Source organism: Zeus faber, assembly GCF_960531495.2.
Source record: "Zeus faber genome assembly, chromosome: 17".
NCBI classification, from domain to species: domain Eukaryota; kingdom Metazoa; phylum Chordata; class Actinopteri; order Zeiformes; family Zeidae; genus Zeus; species Zeus faber.
Genome location: NC_137204.1, coordinates 12,702,890 through 12,723,876, shown reverse-complemented (window position 1 = coordinate 12,723,876; position 20,987 = coordinate 12,702,890). Strand labels below are relative to the sequence as shown.

The 20,987-nt window shown below is 40.3% G+C and overlaps 1 protein-coding gene across 1 annotated transcript; it reads left to right on the top strand.

Annotated features, from left to right (window-relative positions):
* Nucleotides 1-6,269: 6,269 nt before the first annotated feature.
* ajm1 (apical junction component 1 homolog) lies at nucleotides 6,270-9,551 on the top strand (the record flags this gene model as incomplete). The annotated part of the gene is made up of 1 exon (XM_080018121.1): nucleotides 6,270-9,551. The coding sequence occupies one exon, from the start codon at nucleotides 6,270-6,272 to the stop codon at nucleotides 9,549-9,551; it is 3,282 nt and encodes a 1,093-aa protein (XP_079874247.1).
* Nucleotides 9,552-20,987: the final 11,436 nt, after the last annotated feature.

Sequence of the window (20,987 nt, the reverse complement as noted above, 5' to 3'; positions counted from 1 at the left end):
CAAACCCTGAACATCCCCAACAGTTGCACCACACCTGACCACAGAGCCACGGTGCAATCTGAGAAACCCCCCAAACATCCCGACTCAGGAATACTCAGGAGTGTATGGCATTGATAGTCAGGAGAATTGATAAAAGTAGCCCCATATTTCATTAGAATAATCACTTTGTTTTTGGATAATGCCAACAATCTCTCCATTCCAATATATTCCATGTAACCGTTGGAATGTGGTGAGATTGTTTCTACTTTTCAAATTGCGTAGTAATATGTTCTTGGTGCTTGCTAAGGCGATCAGATCTGTTGCTGGTGTTTGGGTGGTGGATCAACTAAGGAGAGGTCTCCAAGGGAGGAAATAGATGGGGAAACTGGATGCTGTGGCCCAGGAGGGAGGATAGTTTGTGGATAATGTTGATTGGTTCGGAATGTTTGAATAGGTGGGCAGAGCCAGCGAAAGTAAAATCCCTTTTTGTACATGTTGTGTTGGGTGATCCATGTAAATCATTGTCTGGAATAAGTTGCATATGGATATAGAGAAAATGTTTTTTTCTGCCTTGTTGATATAGGTGGTAACAGCGAGGTCTCTGTGAGGGTCTCTGCCCACAGGTAGGGCTTTAGGGAGGGAGACAGAGTCGTTTTTGCCGTGGGTTGCCAACATGGCGAGAGTTTTTTATTATACCGATGAACAAAAGGTTCGCTAGTTAGAAGTATAAATGATAATAATAATAATAATGATAAAAATAATAATGATGATGATGATGATGATGATGGTGGTGGTTTCGGGCGCAGGAGGAATGGCGTTCCACTCTCTGGCTCCTGGTCGGCTGACGAGTCCGTGCACCGATTCCCTCTGCAAGACAGACAAACATTAAAAAAGCTCCCTGACCCCAGTCGGAGCAATCAGCACCGGTTCGGGCGATTTGAGGCAGCTTGGCAGTTGGGGAAAGGGAGCTTTCCTGTCGTCAAGTTCAAGAGATTATTTGTCACATACGGTCATACATACTGTGTATGCAGTGAAATGTCATGCAGCCGGGGCTTGACCACGCTCCTTGGCCCACCACAGTCTCTTTCCAACTTTTTCCCACTGGTTGATAAAGACAATGTCTTATCTGTTTTTAATGAGTTTAAGTTAATAGGTATTGTTTTGTAAATTGGCTATGTGTAAGCAGTGGCGGGTGGTGATGATATTGGAGGGGAAGGCACATGCACACACTGACATCGGTTCGGAATAAACATAGAACGTGACAGCGCTTAGATTTTGAACTATGTCACGTGCAAGTTCTCCATGAATAAATCATGGAGCCAATTGAGACAATTTCATTATCACAGAAAACAGTGTGCTAATTAGTAGTCCACCTGTTTCATATTAATTCCCGCCGTCAAATTCATAATACACCACTTCTTCTGTTGTCACGTTTTGTCCTGTGGTCTGTTTGTGGTGCCAAGTCTGCCGACAATGGTTGAGTCTTGCCAAGCATCTCTGTTCCTGTAGCAGCCAATCAGAATCCCACATATGTCACTAGAAATTGCAAAATAAAATGCCCCTTCCATTTAACGCCAGTATGGGCGCACTGCAAGAAAAGGAATCACGTTTCTTGCACCCGGGCGTACTGTTTAACGAGACAAAATAGAAAAAAAATGTTTTGGATTAACACTGGTACAATTATCCAGACATAAATAACTTTTAGATATAAAAGAAATATTTTATGACCTGACAAGATTTTCCCCAAATACTGCACTATCCCTAGTGCCTACCATAAACTAACTTGGGCCTTTCCTGGGGTAACTACAGTTGTATTGATGAGGCTTTTGAGTCAAGGCGCAGCCATAATTACGACAAAAACAACAGCCAAGTATAGCATCGAGGGTGTGTTGAAAATTATGATGCAAAAATGTACACTCTGAAAATACCAATAATCTTAACAATCTCCTCCTGAGGGGTGAAGGAAATAGCATACACTTGTCACATGGTGAATAGTGCTAAAACACAGTGCATCTATTGCTGAGCAGGATAGGCTTGCCTAGTAGTGTGGTGATGCAATTGTCTATTCTTTTGAATGACTAATAATGGCCATAAATGTTTTTGCTTTACTCAGCTGTAAAATGGGACATGGCCGATGGCTCTTCCACCATATATGTTGACCTAGATATCACAATTCCTTACAAGTCATATGACCTTCCATTTCAGCTCTGGCCAACAGCCTCTCTATGTTTAACTTTATGGATCAAAGAGGTCTGAAAAAGCTTTGCTCACTGACCTAAATGCAATGAAGTAATCACCCATACTATGGATGTTGGGTAATATTACTATTACTACTTATTTGGACACAGTCCCACTAAATCCACAGTGATAGCTCAGGGTCGTAACATAATGCACATTTTGCATTTTGAATTGGCCTTTGGTCGATTGTACGCCTAATGTTACGTAATTTCAAAAAGCATTTTGATTGGTCTTGGTGATATACAGTATATGGTGGGTATATTGCCAAGTTATTTTTCTAATAATGTACAAGAATATGGCAATCTGTTGTGGGATGGCTGGATTGTCCCTTGTGAAGTGTTAAGGCTAGAGGTGGCGAGGGGGGAGGGGGGGGGGGGTGTTACATGCTTAATTTTAAAACATTAGAACTCAAAAATGTGGAAATTCTAATAGAAATGTGTTTCAAACCCGCCTCCTGACAGAAAGTTGGAAAATTCAGCCAATCAGCTTGTTTTATGCACCTCCCAAATCTCAATACGTTGTTGAGGTTTGCGCGTTGGCTCCTCTGCGAGCCACAGTTACCATAACCCCCTTCACTGCGTAGGTCTGTAGAGACGTTTATGTGTGCCTTCGCTGAAGCATAAACCAGGCTTTTAATTGCACTTTTGAATATACCCTCAAACATTGATTTACATGCATGCATACATTTTTAAAGCTCTTACGCTATTGGCGGCATTTGTCAAAAATCAGTTGCTGAGAAGGCTGTCTAAATTTACAACAAAAAGCTTATTAATAGATGGATCTAAGAATCACAGAAAAAAGCTGAAATTTTGATTTGAAATAATTTCATCAGGGATCAGTCAGGGCAGAAATAGGTCACAGATCTGGCAACCAAGTATAAAGAATGCCTGGAGAGTGATGGGACACAGAACCTTTTGGAGTAGCTGTGGGGCTGTTTTTTGTTGAAGCAGACTTTGAGGACTGCCTCTCGTGAATGAGGGATTTATTATTATTGCCAAAAGAATACATGTTTTGTTATTTGTGAATATATATACAACCCTAACCATGTGTGTGTGTGTGTGTGTGTGTGTGTGTCTGTGTGTGTGTGTGTGTGTGTGTGTGTGTGTGTGTATATATATTTATATATATATATATATATATAAAACTTGTTGTTTATCTCCTTTGATGTATTTGTATCAATTCACATGGAGAATAGAGATGGAAGGGCATATAATTTGTTTGGAATTCATTCTTTACAATTACAATCATGACAAACATGCAGTGGAAACCTAGAATCGCTGAAATATAGTTTGTGACAATGTATATGTTTTTCCAAATGGGTCTGGACAATATATCTTAAGTAGTTTTGGGCATTTACAGTACGAAGATAATCAAATATTGCATTCACACATTTGAATACAAAATTGGCACTTAAAATGCTTAACTTTGAAAACTGAATGTATGGGTTTATTTCACAAAATCAAAATAATTGGGAAACAGCGCCAATGTGGTCACCATTGTAATTTATATCGCCATTAACCTTATAAAGGTTTAAAAAGAAATGTTAACATGTTCACCTTGTTTTCACTATTTCGTAATGGAATATTTCAGCGATAAGGACCATGCTTTATCCCTTTGAAGTATATTGACCAAATAATTCCAGCTGATGGTATTCAGGAGGGATGCAACGGTACACGGTATTTTAATGAGGTGTTCAGTACACCGAACGAGGTCTATTTTTTGTCAACTACGCGATAGCTACGGCAGCTACGTGAGCCTTTTCAATAGAAACACGAGATAAAACTACATAGAAATGTTTTCGTAAAGAGTGCAATCAATCAAGGTGTCCAGTCGAAAAATAACCCCCTTGGATGGCCGTGTCCCTCTTTATTATGAACTTCTCTTCAGAGACTCGCTTCCACTCGCACCAGATAGTGTCGGGTCGTTCACAAACGATCCGATTCTTTTGAACGGCTCTTTGGTATAAATGAAGGGAACCAAGTCTTGCTGAGTGATGAGAGGTTCTTTTTTTTTTATCAAGTTTTACAGTTTTATGTTGTGTTGTTTTTTAAGTTGACGTCTCCTGCCATCGGCAAATGTTTCCTCCACCATTTAAGAGATAACCTATGCTCTTCCCTCACCTTGAGGTGCCCTGGTTGAAAACGATTGCACCCACTGTCACGCTTAACAAAGTGTGAGGCACATATGCACTGGTCTGACTATGAGGTTTTATTTGAAGGTATTTATTAAGTTATTTTACGATTTTTATTTATGTGTGACAAATACTGTTTTAAACAAAATAACTAACTATAGTTATTTTGGTTATAATAGTTGTTTGGTTTTATTTATTTTTTATTGTGAAACGTTTTTAAAATATTATATAAATGATTAAATTAATAACAGAAATAAATATAGAATTATCCACTATCCTGGACACCTGTCCTCCATTTTTTACACCTTTTAACTTTTTAAATTTAAAATGTATTTTTTCCCTAAATATAAAGATGCCGTACCGTTACCGTGGCCCCAAAACTGTGATACATACCGAACCGTAAGCCCACTGTACAGTACCTTTGCATCCCTAATATTCAGATAACAGACGATACGTTGTTCTTTGATTTGTTGTTTGTGGCTTTGAAATTGAACAGTATATCTCAACTTTAACCTTATAATGGTAGTAGTGTTCATGATAGAACTGGGTTGGGGGGTGGCGGAATTTACTGTATGTTGTGTAGCTTAATAACAAAAACTTGTCATTGAAAAACGAATGGCGCGTAGCTTGCTGAGCTTGTTCTATCAGACAACCTCGACATTGCCACACCCGTATGGGTCGGCGTATTTAAGCAGCCACTCCCTCTTGCCCTACGTGCTTTGCTTCCTGCTTTGCCCTCCCACCACCTCCCCTGCATCTACCTGTTTGGCTCTACTCTTCCAGCCAATCTGGGATTCGAGCTCATCACTCCTATATTTCTAGCTCATTATGTAGGCCTATGTTTTCTGTACACCTCACTGGAGACGCCCAAACTCAAACAATGCTAAATTGATAAAGATAATATTTAAATAAATCTTAAAGTTGCCTTTCGAAATTAGTTAGTGAGAGAACTATAGTCATTAGATTACAAGTATTAAAATTCCAGGCATCACAGAGGGTTATATTCAAATGTATTTATGACGTATAAAATAAACTATTTTTACCTCAACCTCAATTTTTCCTTGTAATTAAACCTCCCAATAAACAGTGTAGGAGTGTATGTTTCTTTGTTGATTTATAAGCAATCGTAGCTGGGGCTGTTACAATTATGCGGTATGTTTATGTACAGGTAATGCTTTTAAGAAAGGTGTCAGCGACACCTTGAAAGTCAATCATGATGCTTGTTTTGCTCTGTTTCCTTAAAATACCAGCGGAAGTCATCATATTTCCAGATGTTTCCAGAATCCAACATATTTGACATTTTGAAAATGTATCACACATCTGTGAAATGTTGAAAATCAGCTGTTGTTTAATTGTAGAAAACAAATTATATGTTTGTGTTATATTAAACACATTGACTGATGGCTCCAGCAAAACAGAAATATTGAAATATTTGTGTGAAATGCTGGCACAGAATTGCCATAATTACTATATCATTTGGAAATCTACAAATTACTATTGTTTAACTTAATCTGTTGCCGAAAACATTAAAAACACTTTATTCTTTCACTTAAATTATTTCAAAAAAAAAAAGGTTAATTGTAACATATGATGAAAAGGTGTAAGTGAAGATGTATTGGTGTTGAGCAGTCACAGGGTGTAGTACAACATTTTAAGAATGTAAGGTGGAGTCTAACTCAAAATGTAACATTTATCATTACAATTCATTGCAAAACTATATTGTATAGATTTTCTGCCAGTCTTTGGTGAAATAGGATACCATTTAATTGATGATTTTATACATGTTGAGAAATAAAACACAGTGACGCCTTCCAAAATGCTAAGATATCGAAATTGCTGACTCTGTGTTTCTTTTTTGCTTATGCAGGGGGAAATATCATTAAAACGACTTGATGGAGAAAACTAGAGGAGTTCCTTTAAGATGACACGTACAGACCCACCTGACATACTGGTATCAACTGTGCATCCAGATATAAAAGTCATCCCCCTTGTTTTACATTTTAATTCCTTGCAACCGTCTAAACTATGTGATTCCCCAAATGAAAACACACTGGAGGACCATCTTAAAAACAACAATAAAAGACATTGCCATACATTTGACTTTAAGTCACCGGAGCATCACTATTGCTCAATGGAGTCTCCGTACAGGAGAGCTGAAAGGCTTGTAGCCAACCCTGATGGTGCGTGGAATGCCTTGGGCCGCCAGCAGAGATACCGCTTTTCCGCACCAGACATTTTCAGCCATAGACTGACTCCTCAACCTATGGGTGCAGAAATCGCCACGGAGGTAACTGTCCCTGAACAAAAGAGAAGGACAAGGTCGAAAAGTGCTCCTCGAGTCCAGACCAGTCTTACTCCTGTGTCTTTTGAAAGATCCTCATCTACGGGGAGAAGGGGCAGGGAGGCCCAGAGGGCTCCCAAGGACAGCTACTGGAGACCGGAAGTTTCACCGCGTCGCGAGTCCTCCTATGTGGCAACAAGGGCTCTTATGCATGAAGTACATCCTATTAAATTGCAGCCTCAGATGGGTGATACCAGCAGATATCCACCAATGTATGTTTCAGAAAATGGAGAGGGATTAGTAGATAAACCAGCTGCAAGTCCTCATGTTCGGTGTCGTGTGGATATTAAACCTGATAACTCAGCTTCTCAACATCATGGACGTAAACAGGAAGAAATTCAAGGGGACATACACTGGCAAAGGTACCACAGTGGAGCAAGCAGGAGCCTGACGGTGCCACGGCATTTCTCATACTCTAAAACAGCAAATCCAGCTGACACATTTGGTACTGAGTGTAGACAAGAATATCAGTATTCTCGCAGTATGCCAAATAGTTATCCACAGCCGATGGAAATGCCCTTGCAAAGGATGCCTTCACCAGGTGATTACTATGGAAGGGAACACAGAGCTCATTCAAGTCCTAATGTGCCAACCAAGTTATTTTATGCAGATGAGTCAGGGAGATATGTCACAAGAGCCCCTCCTCAGCCAGCTCCTTATTGTCATGATGATCGTTACATGCCAGGACAGAACGTTACCCCGAAAGTAAAATATGTGCAGGATCCAAGGACTCATATGGTCCATGCTGTAGCACCCAGACCCTATTTTACAGAGGTGGAGCCTTACCCTTACTCAGTGCAGGCTGCATATACTAAACCCTATGCAGGATCAGAACCAGGGCCTTACATAATCCAGACACCTCCAACAAGAACAGTTTTCGGGGATGATCCAAGAACTTATCAAATCCAAACTGCCCCACCAAGAATTTTCTATCCCAATGATATTTATGCCCTACCACCAGAGCATCATATTCCAGCGAGGGCATATTACACAGAGGGTAGAAGGCATGCTCGAGTTGTCCAGCCTCAAACAGATGACTGGTATGGCTCAGATGCGTCTGGGTATTCTACAAATCCAGCCTCTTATGTATCACAAGTCACCCCAACAAGGGCAAAGCAAGAACCAATATTGGCATCATGGTATGCAAACCCATGCATGGAACCTCCAAAAATAGGAACAGATTCAAAGTCTTACTCAAGGTCGTGGGACAATATTCTCAACTCGCGTGTTGAGAGGGAACAACCTCTTTCTGTAAATCGGGGTCAGAGTTATGATAATCTTCTTGACCCTAGAAAACCTGTTGCAGCAACTACAGATGACAAGCCACAACCAGTGGTCGTCAATCTCTCCAGCTCACCAAGACGCTATGCAGCCCTATCCATGTCTGACAATTCCTTAATTGAGAAAAGCCCAACAGAGATAACAAAGAGTGCCGCCAATAAGCTATGGTTTGTTACTCCTGAGATAACCATCACTGATAATGACATTCGACCAGGGAACTTAAGCAAGTCAGAAGGACGGTCTGCCAGTTGGGATATTCTAGACTCTAGAAGTGCTGGTGGTCCAGAAACCTTACAGCATGAGACCATGTCTTGCTTTGCACATTCATCCAAAGAGAAGACACATGACAGTGCCTCTCTTCAACAAAGTCTTGAGCAACTTGATGAACTTCTAGCAGACCTTGTGACTGACTACAAGCCACCTAGTAGAAGGGCAAGTGAAGATATTTTGGATCAACTGAAGAAACTTATTGATGAGGAAGAGGCAGCGTCCCTGTCCAGAAAGAGCACAAAGGCAGGGTCAGCGGAACCAGTGCCCCTTGACAAGCAGCCCACTTCGATTAAAATGAATCCTGATGCCTTTAGAGATATGGATGGGGGCAGTGATGCAATGAAGAGTGCAGATGAGTGCTCACCAGATCAGAGCCCAGATGAAGATGACACAATGATGTGTTCAAATAACAAATGCAGAAGGACAGAGACCTTGTTTAATGCTTGCTTGTACTTCAAATCCTGCCACAGCTGCTACACCTATTATTGCTCTCGGAATTGTCGAAGAGAGGATTGGGACATACACAAAGAGAGCTGTCTTTATGGACGAATCAGCAGCATATGCCGTCACATCATCAAGCACTGCCGTGAAACTCTTGAAATCCACAAAGCCTTTTCCCGCATTGCAAAAGTTGGCTTTCTTTCCAGAGGAAGAGGTGTGCTGTTCCTTGGCTTTCCAAACCCTGGATCATCAAGTAACTTTCTCCAGTATGGGCTTAATAGCCTGCAAATGTCTCCAACATACCTGTCCCTCCGTGAGCTGGAGAGTTTCAAGGACAATCTAGGCGAGTATTGCAGGGAGCTCCAGGAGGCTGGAAAGGAGTATGACCCAAACGAATGTTTCCTTTTGAATGTATCTATTGCTGTCGGTGACCAATTGCCTGATGGGCCATCACCAAGAAACCAAGCTCCAACCGTAAGGAAATATGCCAAGGTAGCACTGGCTTCCTTTAGCCCAGAGAGAAAAGTACACAAGAAGGAGAGTGATATGGAAACATTGATTCTCACACCACCGCCTGGCACAGCAGATATTGATAAAGAGGGAGAAGATGGCAGGAAGGCGAGGGAGATTTGTTTTATCAATATCCAGCGGGAGCTAAGGATCCGAGGGGTTTTCTTGCGACATGAATATCCCCAGGTATATCAGCAGCTGTGTGAGTTTGTGGAAAGTAACAGAAGGTTCACGCCAACAACAATTTATCCTATTGACAAGAGGACAGGTAAGCAGTTCATGTGCATGATAATGGCGGCCTCTGAGCCTAGAACACTTGACTGGGTAGACACCCCACATCTCCTTGATGACATTATTTAAGTGCACCTTTAAAAAAATATATATATATATGGAAATACATATATTGAAAACATATTTATATGTACTGCTGATTATGAGAAAAGAAAATTGTAGATAAGAATTTTGTTATTACACACACACACACACACATATGTATGAATGTGTTTATATATATATATATATATATATATATATATACACACGTGTGTATAACATGCATATTATATACATGCATACATACATAAAGGTGTGTGCTCAGTATTATTCACAATTAGAATATTGCCTGTCAAATGCATAATGAGTACATCATATTCCTTATTTATGATTCTGAATTTATGTACTTTTTCACCACGAGTCATTTATTTGTAGCCTCATTATTTCTTATCACAACAGCCTGCATTATTTTTGGGTGGGCATTACCTCGGCCAACATTTCACAATTGTTTTTATTTGTTTAAATCTAATGAATATATCATTTGAATCTCAAGATTCCTAAATTGAGATGTTGATTCCACACATATGATTAAATACAAAGTGACAATTTTTAACAAGTGATTTTAAGGGCAAACCATGCAGAAAACGTCAAAACCGTTTTATTTTCCTAGCTACATAAATATATTCTATGCAAACACTTACTTAAAATAGGTAATTAGCACAATTGTGTAAAATTAGCTGTTTCTGTTGAGCAATTTATTATATTATATTATATTATATTATATTGTAATATATATATATATCTATATATATATATATATATATATCATATATACATTTTTATAAAAAAAAAAATCTAATGTATGTATGACGGTGGTGACGTAGTTCCACTCACCGAAAACGATTTAAAGAGATGTTAAAAAATGGAACGGCCATGCTGATTTCCTATATTTAAAAAAAACAAAACGAGAAAATGGCAAAAGCTGTAATGCTGCTTTGATAGTAACATTACACTTACGACATTTCGACACGTGAACGGAATTTATTCAGTAGTGCTTTAACGTGTGCTTGTCAGAACTACCGAAGCAATACTGGACTTGAAGACAAACTCCACTCGTTGAAATGGTGCCAGTTCTAGCCGCACAGTAGGTGCCGGCGTGTGTGCTGTTCAGTTTGAAACACTGTGAATAGTCAGAGTCACATTAGTACCTACCACTTGGTTCCTCGGTGTTATCGTACCGAGGAACCATGCAATTTCTTATGAAGTTGGTGAGTCGTCTTTTTCCTTTGAATACATTTACAAATGATAAGATAATGAATTAGCAGCTTGAGTTATTGTTCTTTAGAAAAAAATCGAGAGCCAGATACGGCACAGTAGCTACAGTATACGATACTTTTAAAAAGATTTTAGTTGTGTATTTGTGCTGCACCATGTTTATTACATGTGAGGTTTATAATAAGGAATTTTGTTTATCCTCAGAAACTGAAGAATGCTCTTGATTTCCTTTTTTTTTAACCATTTGATATAACAACTTAGCCATGATGCCTCATTCTTGATATGATTTAATTGTGATATGTTTTTGTTTTGGAAACAAATGTTTTTAGTAAGAAACTTCGCTAGGGTTTTCTGTTGCCCGGACCCTTTTAACAGCTCTTCGGTAACATATTTGAAAGATATTTGTGGTATGAATTGATTTTGTGTCAAACTTTCCCTTTAGTCATGAAACAAAGTTATGTTTCCTGTTCTGACATTACTATATTTTAATATCAGGTTTACATAGAGTTTGGATTAAAAAAAAGTTGTTTGTTTCAATTTGTTAGATTTGTTTTGATTTAAGTATATATTATTCATGTAATATACACTCACTGAGAACTTTATTAGGAACACTATACAAGTACCGGGTAGGGTTTCCCTTTGCTCTCAAAACAGCCTCAATTGATGTTGGAAACATTCCTTTGAGATTATGGTCCATGTTGACATGATAGCATCACGCAGTTGCTGCAGATTTATCAGCTGCAGATTTGTCAGCTGCACATCCACGCTGCAAATCTCCCGTTTTATCACATCCCAAAGGTTTTCTATTGGATTCAGATCCGGTGACTGCGAAGGCCACTGGACAACATGAAACTCGCTGTCACGTTCTTGGAACCAGTTTGAGACTTTTCTTTTGTGACGGTGCATTACCATGTTGGAAGTAGCCATTAGAAGACAGGTAAATTGTGGCCATTAAGGGATGCACATGGTCGACAAAAATACTCAAATAGGCTGTGGCATTCAAGCGATGATTGATTGGTATTAATGGGCCCGAAGTGTGCCAAGAAAAATATCCCAACACCATTACACCACCACCAGCTTGGCCTGTTGACACAAGGCATGTTGTGTCCATGGATTCATGCTGTTGATGCCAAATTCTCACCCTACCATCTGTGCGCCTCACCAAAAATCAGCAGTTACAGAAATACTCAAACCAGCCCGTCTGGCACTAACAATCATGCCACAGTGAGGCTGCTGACCCGTATCTGCATGATTTTATGCATTGCAGCGCTGCCACATGATTGGCTGATTAGATAATTGCATGAATAAGTAGGTGTACAGGTGTTCCTAATAAAGTGCGCTGTGTGTGTGTGTGTGTGTGCGTGGGGGTGGGGGTGTGTGTGTGTGTGTGTGTGTGTGTGTATCATATGATATATTATTATGAATCAAAATATTCTTGTCTGGCTGACTGGGTGTGCTGTACAGATAAAATGAGAAGTTGTGGATTGCATGTGATTCTATTTTCTATCCTATAAATGTATCATGAGGCTGATGAAAATGACTTGCTTGGGAATTGATTTGTGAAACTAATGGAAAAATACAATACTACATGTATGTTAGAAAAACTAAAGATGTGCTATTTTCCATTCGTCAGCCATTCAAGCTAAAGAAACACAATGAAGAGACCTCTCTAAAGATTTAAAAAAAATCCTGTTATTGTATTTTTTATACTTTAAACATATGTATCTGAGTGTGTCTATTTATAAACCATAACTAATAAATGGAATGGGAGCTCTGGGTGGTTCTATCGTTGCTTTCTGGCTATGTTTGTCTTTCTGTGTTGTGTAAAAAAGTAAGTAAGGAATTTACCCTTAAAGGTTTTTTCTTTTGTTATTTCTTTTCAGTTGTTCTCAATTCTTTACATAATTAAAATGTTTTTATATTTATATATAATATACTGATTTTCATCTTGATTTGTTTTTTCACAGACTTTAGCCCTTCATCATTTTACTGCACTGCACTTGTATTATTTATAATTGCATGTGACAAACAAAAACTCTTGCATCCTGAAACAGTACTTTATAAAACAATGACTCAGATGGATCAGGAATCATGCTTTTCATAACAAAACGTTATACATTTTGAGCTGTGCGATATCATGCTACCCACATAATGTCTACACACATTATGTAAGTATGCAAAAATTATACATAGTATTGTACATCCATCCAGCCATCATAATATCTCTCTCTCTCTCTCTCTCTCTCTATATATATATATATATATATATGTTTGCTTGTGCACACTTACATAATGTGTGTAGATTACGGTAAAGAATGATTCTCTATCCATCGGAGTTAGTAGTATTTAAAGTAATGTTCAAGTTTCTATATTTGTCACATGCAGTCATACATAACAAGTGCAGTGCAGTGAAATAATGAAAGGCCAAAGGCTGTAAAAACACAAAATAGGATGATGATGATAATTATATACATATATACATACATACACACACACAGACACACACTGGGTGATATTATAATGTAGTATATGAACTTAAATAACAATATTATTAAATATATACTGTATATATTGTCATTTTGTGTGTGTGTATGTGTGTGTTTATCATTTGAAATATAATTGTGTTTATAATTTTTGTAAAATATTGTAAAATATTTTAGTAAACAGGATGCTCAGACAGGAAAATCAGGGCAAAATAGAATCCTTACCCCAAAAACCCAGATTGACCATTAAGGCCATTGTTGATACTTTCCTGTTCAGATAAGAGAATAAATAATGTGCTCAAAAGAGCTAAGTGCATGGTATTAACGCTCAAGCCCAATTTGAAAAAAACAACAACGGACGTGCAGGGGCACTGACAACTCCACAAAGGGATTCACTTTGGGTGAGTACGTGTGCTTTTGTGTTGTGTGCGCAGTGCAAAGAATATAGGTCATGATGGCTTTGAACACGAGCATTTGGGACCAGCGATTCCCAACCTATGGGCTGGGCCAAATTGTGGGCAAAACACATTGATTTTATTGACAAAAATTATTAATTACAAAACGTTTTAAATGTACTTTTTTTTTTTTAATCACTTCATGGTATTTTTCCTTTAAAAACTTAAAAAATGCATCATCACTGATAGATAGGAACGTACTACGCCCAAGCCGGACCACGATCGACGTGCACCTGTACATTTTTGGACTTGCGGTGATAATCCAAATGGATGGCTGGCAGCATCAGGCACACTGAAAAGGAAAGACGGACAGGCGGGACACTCCCACCTGTCAAAAAAGTAAAGGTTCGGAGAAAGTATAGCGCTGAATATTTATCATTGGGATTTTTTTTTGGACAGGCACGGAAGACTTTATCAAACCAAGCTCTGAAGCCATGTAAACTGCGGCGTCACCTCGAGACAGAACACCAACAGTACATGTCCAAACCGCTGGAATGTTTCCATCATAAACTCAAGGAGCACCAGGGCGAGAAGAAAGTCATCGAAACCTCATGTACGGGCGCCGAGAACGCGAATGACGATCAGTCCGACAGAGTTGTGCGATTTCTGATGCCTTTCCCGACGACGTATCTCTGTTAGACTCGCTTCTCGGCGCTTGTGGCATCGAAGACGAAATACGGCAGTAAAGTGAATGTTGAGCCAGATCTTCGGCTGAGACTGTCATCGTCCCTGAAGCCAGACATCAAGCATCTGGTGTCTGCCGTGCAACATCCGCCTTCTCATGAGATGAGTTAATATTAATGTGCTCTTGTTATTGTTAGTTTTACGTTACGAACATAACGTGAAAGTTCCATAGGTATAAGGTTATTTTTAACCCACCTCGTTTTTTGTTTTACCACGAGTGCACTGTATGTATGAGAATGTATATGATTGTTAAAATATATGTCCTCTGAGAATGCACTGTTTGGCTCCCATATTACTTCTGGTCGGACGTGAGCCGCCAACACTTTTGAGATTTTCAAGTGGGGCGCGATTCCGGAAAGGTTGGGAGCCACTGTTTTAAACAGTAGGGGATGAGTAGGCCGAGCGTCATTGTTTGTCCGTGCGTCACACCCATTCATTCAAGATTCATAGTAACCTTTATGTTTCTGACGCTCATCCCCACGGTGGTTCACTGGTTGGGCTTCTTTAAACCACTATTGGTAGGTACTAAACACTTCATACCAGGAACACCCCACAAGACCTGCCGTTTTGGAGATGCTCTGACCCAGGGGTCTAGATATCACTATTTGGCCCTTGTCAAAGTGTGCTCAGATCCTTACGCTTGGCCATTTTTTCCTGCTTCCAACACATCCACTTCAAGAACTGACTGTTCACTTGGTGCCTAATGCATCCCACCCCTTGACAGGTGCCATTGGAACGAGATGAGCAACGTCATTCACACATTCAAAATTCTCTTCATTTGCCACATTGTTTCAATTTTCTGCAAGCTGCAAATCCGGGTTACTCTTAAGTTTCACATATCATAGTGGCCTAGGTATTTGCATGTTAAGTTCTTAATAAGGCTACTTCACACAGAATCCGACAAACCACAAGAAGAAAATAATTTGAACTCCTCCCGGAGCCTCGAACGAACACGGAAACTCTGCACCGCAGGGTTTCATAGCTTTTCGCGTGCAGCACCCGACTCTCCGTAGGAATGAATGAACTTCCCGTTTGTTGTTGTCGTTTGTCGTATTCCGTGTGAAGTGGGCTCAAATCTCTCAGTCGCAGCCTTGTTTGAACCTTGCCCATTATCGTTTACAAATGAAATTTTTAACTTAGTGCAAAAATGTATTAGCAATATATTTTAGTATTTTAAGTTTGATGTAGAATTTCCATTATTGATTGCTATGGCTTTGCTGGTAATACAGATGCAAATGTTGTCTGTGGAGCAAAATCGAAAAGTAAGAAGCCGGGAGATCCCCCGGAAGGACAAAATATCTCAACAATCATGATGTCCTGGTTGAATTAGATATCGCTACAGACACTAAGGGAACTGATATAATTGTCTTAATTTATAGGAACACATTGTTGTCTGTCCTACCAGTTCTCTCTCTCGGATTCTGGGTTGTTGTTTATTTTTTTATTATTATTATTATTCATTTTTTTCTGTAATCAAATATGTTAGTCCAGTTTTAAAGTATGCAATTGTCAAGTCAAGTCAAGTCAAGTCAAGTCACACTTTATTTATAGAGCGCATGTCATACCAGGGCCACACAATGCGCTTTACAAAGAAATACAAAAAAGAAAGAGAGAACGTAGTTGTCAGCCGGTCATTACAAAAGAATGCCCCTGAAACAACAGCAACAACAAAAGCAACAACAAAGACAACAAAAACAACAATAAAAGCGACTCTAACCACAGTGGCAGCAACAGCAACTGGAAAACAACAACAGCAGCAACAACAGCCACAGAAACAACAACAATGGCAGCAGCAACATCGACACCAGCAGCAACAACAGCAGCAGCAACGTACACGCAAAGACGTCACCGGAACCGGAAGTGGTAGCTCTCACCGGAACTGGAAAGGTCACTCAGGTTAGAGATGGTTAAGTCGAGGTATAAGGTTACATTAAGTTGAGGTATAAGGTAAGCGAGAGTTAAGTTTAGGTATACGGTTAGCAGCAGCAACGACAACACCAGCAGAACCAGCAACGACAACACCAGCAGTGACAACAGCAGCAGCAACGTACACGCAAAGACGTCACCGGAACCGGAAGTGGTAGCTCTCACCTGAACTGGAAAGGTCACTCAGGTTAGAGATGGTTAAGTCGAGGTATAAGGTTACGTTAAGTTGAGGTATAAGGTAAGCGAGAGTCAAGTTTAGTTATAAGGTTAGCAGCATCAACGACAACACCAGCAGAAGCAGCAACGACAACACCAGTTATGGTATAAGGTTAGCGGCACCAACAACAGCACCAGCAGCAGCAGCAACGACAACACCAGCAGTGACAATACCAGCAGCAGACAACAGCAGCACCAAAAACAGCAACAGCGTACAAGCGAAGACGTCACCAGGACCGGAAGTGGTAGCTCTCACCGGAACCAGAAATCTCATCTGTATTGAAGAAGAAGAAGAATCTTTAATTATCACGCAACACACCACACTACAAACACATGCAAACATACACATGCACATGCTTTGGATGGTGGCCGGTGAAATGAGGCCTCTGCATTTAACCCATCCTGGCTTGTCCCTCCTCCGGGGGGGAGGAGTGGGCAGCATTCGTTGACGCGCCTGGGGACCTGGTGATGAGTGTCCATCACTGGTCAGACGATGATGTGTGCATGTTTTTGGTTTCCCTATCTTCTCACCGGAAACGGAAATTTCAACTGTGTGCACCATCTCATCTTAATCCAGTCCTTTAATTAGAAACCCTAAGTTACGGGTCAAGTTTTTAATCAGACCTCGGGAGGTAAATCCTTTTGACTCTCTCTCTCTCTCCGAAAACACACCCTTCTTATGATCCTCTAACTGTAATATCACAACAGAAACAACCACAGCAACAGAAATAGCTGCAACATCAACACCAGCAGCAGCAACAGCAAAACCAAAGCAGGAGCAACAGCAGCAACGCAGACGCAAAGACTTCACCGGAACTGGAAGTGGTAGCTCTCACCGGAACTGGAAAAGTCACTCAGGTTAGAGATGTTAGAGATCTTGAGTTGAGGTCCAAAGTTAGAGATATTTTAATTAGGGTATAAGGCTAGAGATGGTTAGGTTTAGGTATAAGTTTAGGGATTGTTATGTTTAGGTATAACGTTCGAGATGATTAGGTTAAGGAATAAGGTCAGAGATGGTTAAGTTTAGGTATAAGGTTAGTAGTGGCAATGACAACACCACTTAAGGTGTAAGGTTAGCAGCACCAACAACACCACCAGCAGCAATAACAACACTAGCGGCTACTGTACCAGCAGCAACAATAGCAGCCGCAAAAACAGCAGCAACAGCAGCAACAGCAGCAACAGCAGCAGCAACAGCAGCAGCAACAGCGCACAAGCGAAGACGTCACCGGAACCGGAAGTGGTAGCTCTCACCGGAACCAGAAATCTGATCTGTATTGAGTCAACAGTTCTCAGGGAAGCAACGCACAGCAAAGACGTCACCAGAAGCGGAAGTGGCAGCCCGCACCAGACACTGAGATTTCAACTGTGTGCACCATCTCATCTTAATCCAGTCACGGTGGATGGTTAAGTTTAGGTATAAGGTTAGCAGCAGCAACGAAAAAAACAGCAGAAACAATAGCAGCAACAGAAAACAGCAGCAGCAATAGTAGCAGCAACAGCGCACAAGTGAAGACGTCACCGGAACCGGAAGTGGTAGCCCTCACCGGAAACGAAAATTTCAACTGTGTGCACGATCTCATCTTAATCCAGTTACGGTTCTTTAATTAGCGTCCCTAAATTACGGGTCAAGTTTTTCATTCTGACCTCGGGAGTGAGATCCTTTTGACTATCTCTCCGAAAACACACCCTTCTTATAATACTCTCATTGTAATATCACAACAGAAACTACAACAGCAGCAACAGAAATAGCAGCAGCAGCAGCCACAAAACAACAACAGCAGCAGCAACAAAAAACAACAGCAAAAACGACAACAACGCACCGCACACGCAAAGAAGTCACTGGAACCGGAAGTGTTGGCTCTCACCGGAACCGGAGGAGTCACTCAGGTTAGAGACGGTTGAGTTGAGGTATAAGGTTAGAGGTGTTTAAGTTAGGGTATAGGGTTAGAGATGCTTAATTTTAGCCATAAAGTAAGCGAGGGTTAAGTTTAGGTATAAGGTTAGCAGCAGCCACAGCACCAGCACCAGTAACACAAACAGATAGACAGACAAACAGACAGACAGACAGACAGACAGACAGACAGACATCAGTCAGTCATAGACTGTAGCGAACAGCAAGGTTTTTAACCTGCTTTTAAAAGTATTCAGTGTGGGGGCCTCTCTCAGGTCCCTCGGTAGGGTGTTCCATTTACTTGGGGCATAGGTATAGAAAGCAGCTTCTCCTGCTTTAGAGTTGGTACGAGGGACAGTTAAAAGACCACTGCCTGTGGACCTGAGAGTTCTTGCTGGTTCGTGTATAATTAGCATTTATTTTATATACTGAGGTGCAAGTCCATTTATAGCTTTATATACAAGTAGCACAATCTTAAAATCAATTCTAGTTTTGACGGGGAGCCAATGTAAAGATCTAAGAACAGGTGTGATATGTTCAAACTTTTTTGTTCCAGTGAGAACACGTGCAGCCGCATTTTGGATTAGCTGTAGCCGCTGCACAGCTGATTTTGGGAGGCCGGTGAATAGGCCATTACAGTAGTCCAATCTACTCGTTATGAATGCATGGATTAATTTTTCGGAGTCTGCTTTTCACACTTTTCACTGATTTGATTTATATGGCTCTTAAAATTTAGATCACCGTCTATGATTACACCCACATTTTTGTCTTCATTCTTGCTCTCCAGGGACAGAGAACTAAGATGAGCTGCAATTTTTCTGTCTTTGAGCCTTTGCACCAAAGATTAGACCAGAGTATTTCTGTTTAGTCTTTGTTCAGTTGTTAAAGGTTCTTTGCCGTGCATTAATATCATTAATACACTGAGTGAGGGAGTGTATGGGGAGTAGGTCATCAGGAGATAGGGATATGTACAGTTGTGAATCATCTACATAATTATGGTAATTTATTTTGTGTTTCTTTACAATATGTGCCAGTGGAAGCATATAGAGGTTAAACAATAATGGTCCCAGAATCGAACCTTGGGGCACTCCACATACAATATCCACCTTGTTTGACACAAAATCTCCAATGGACACGAGGAACTGCCTGTTCTGTAGGTAGGTTTTGAACCAATTTAGAACCGGGCCAGATAGGCCAACCCATTTTTGTAATCTCGCTAACAAAATCTGATGGTCAACAGTATCGAAGGCAGCACTGAGATCCAGGAGCAGAAGAACAGATAGTTTTTTTGCATCAGTGTTTATGTGTAGATCGTTCAGAACTTTAATAAGTGCTGTTTCTGTGCTATGGTGAGGTGGAAAGCCAGATTGATCGGTGTCTAAAAGGCTGTTTGAGGTTGGATAGTTGTTGAGCTGAAGGTAATACTGTTTTTTCAAGTATTTTGCTGAGGAACGGCAGGTTGGAAATGGTCCTGTAGTTGGCAATAACTGTTGCATCGAGATTGCTCTTCTTCAGGAGTGGTTTAATGACAGCTGTTTTAAATGCTGCAGGGACTATACCTGATTGAAGAGAGCCATTTAAATTTTCTAATACCTCATGTGCTAGGCAGTTCAAAACTGCTTTAAAAAATGTGGTAGGGAGGGGGTCCAGGCAGCAGGTGGAGGACCTGAGCTGACCAACAATATCGATCAGTCTTTTTATGTCTAAGGGGACGAAATGAGACATGGCAGCAGTCATATTACTGGGGAACTGAAGGGTAGGTTCATTTCTGTCTGATAGCTGTAATTTTGTTACTGAAGAATGTAGCAAACTCCTCACATTTTTCAATGGAGAGCAATTGTCTGTATTAATCATTATTAATGATGCTTTGTGATTGTTTTACTGTGTCATATTGTCAAACTGCAAACCATGTGACATTCACAGCCCTCAACTCTCGCCCTGTGGACGCCTAAGGTAAGGTCACGACCGCCTGCCTACAATCCCTGCAAGAGAATCATAAAGTTTTTTTCTTTGTTTGCGTTCTTTTCCGCCACTGTACTCAGAAGGGTGTCATTTCCCGCTGCTGAAGATGCACAATTTTTTTTCCCGCCAAGTCATTAATTGCCCTTACTTTTTTACTTTAAGATAGGCATCCTTGTAAAGTTAAATATATAGTTTAGTATAATAATAATTCATCCATTATCTACACCAATTACAAATTTTCAAATTCCCATGTAACGTAGCATTAGTTTGTGCTGTTGCTCATCTTTACGTCAACATTATGTCTACAACAAGTAACAATTTTCCGAGTTTCCTTTGAACGCAGCATCGGCTGACATAATGATTTTTCCGAGTCCTGGTGAAACACAGATTACTACAACAAGATGACACACTTGTGCATGTAATTACTTTATCCTAAAAATGAATTAGAACATGGCTTCTACCACCTGTAGTCCACAGAGTCCTACCTCACGGTGTCTCTGTAAGGAAATCACTCCATGTGGAAGTTCCCAACAACACGGTTCTATTTAAACAATGAAACACTGCATGTCCCTCGGAGACATTTCATCAACTTTAACTTTTGGGACTAAAATAAAACAACCACGTTGCT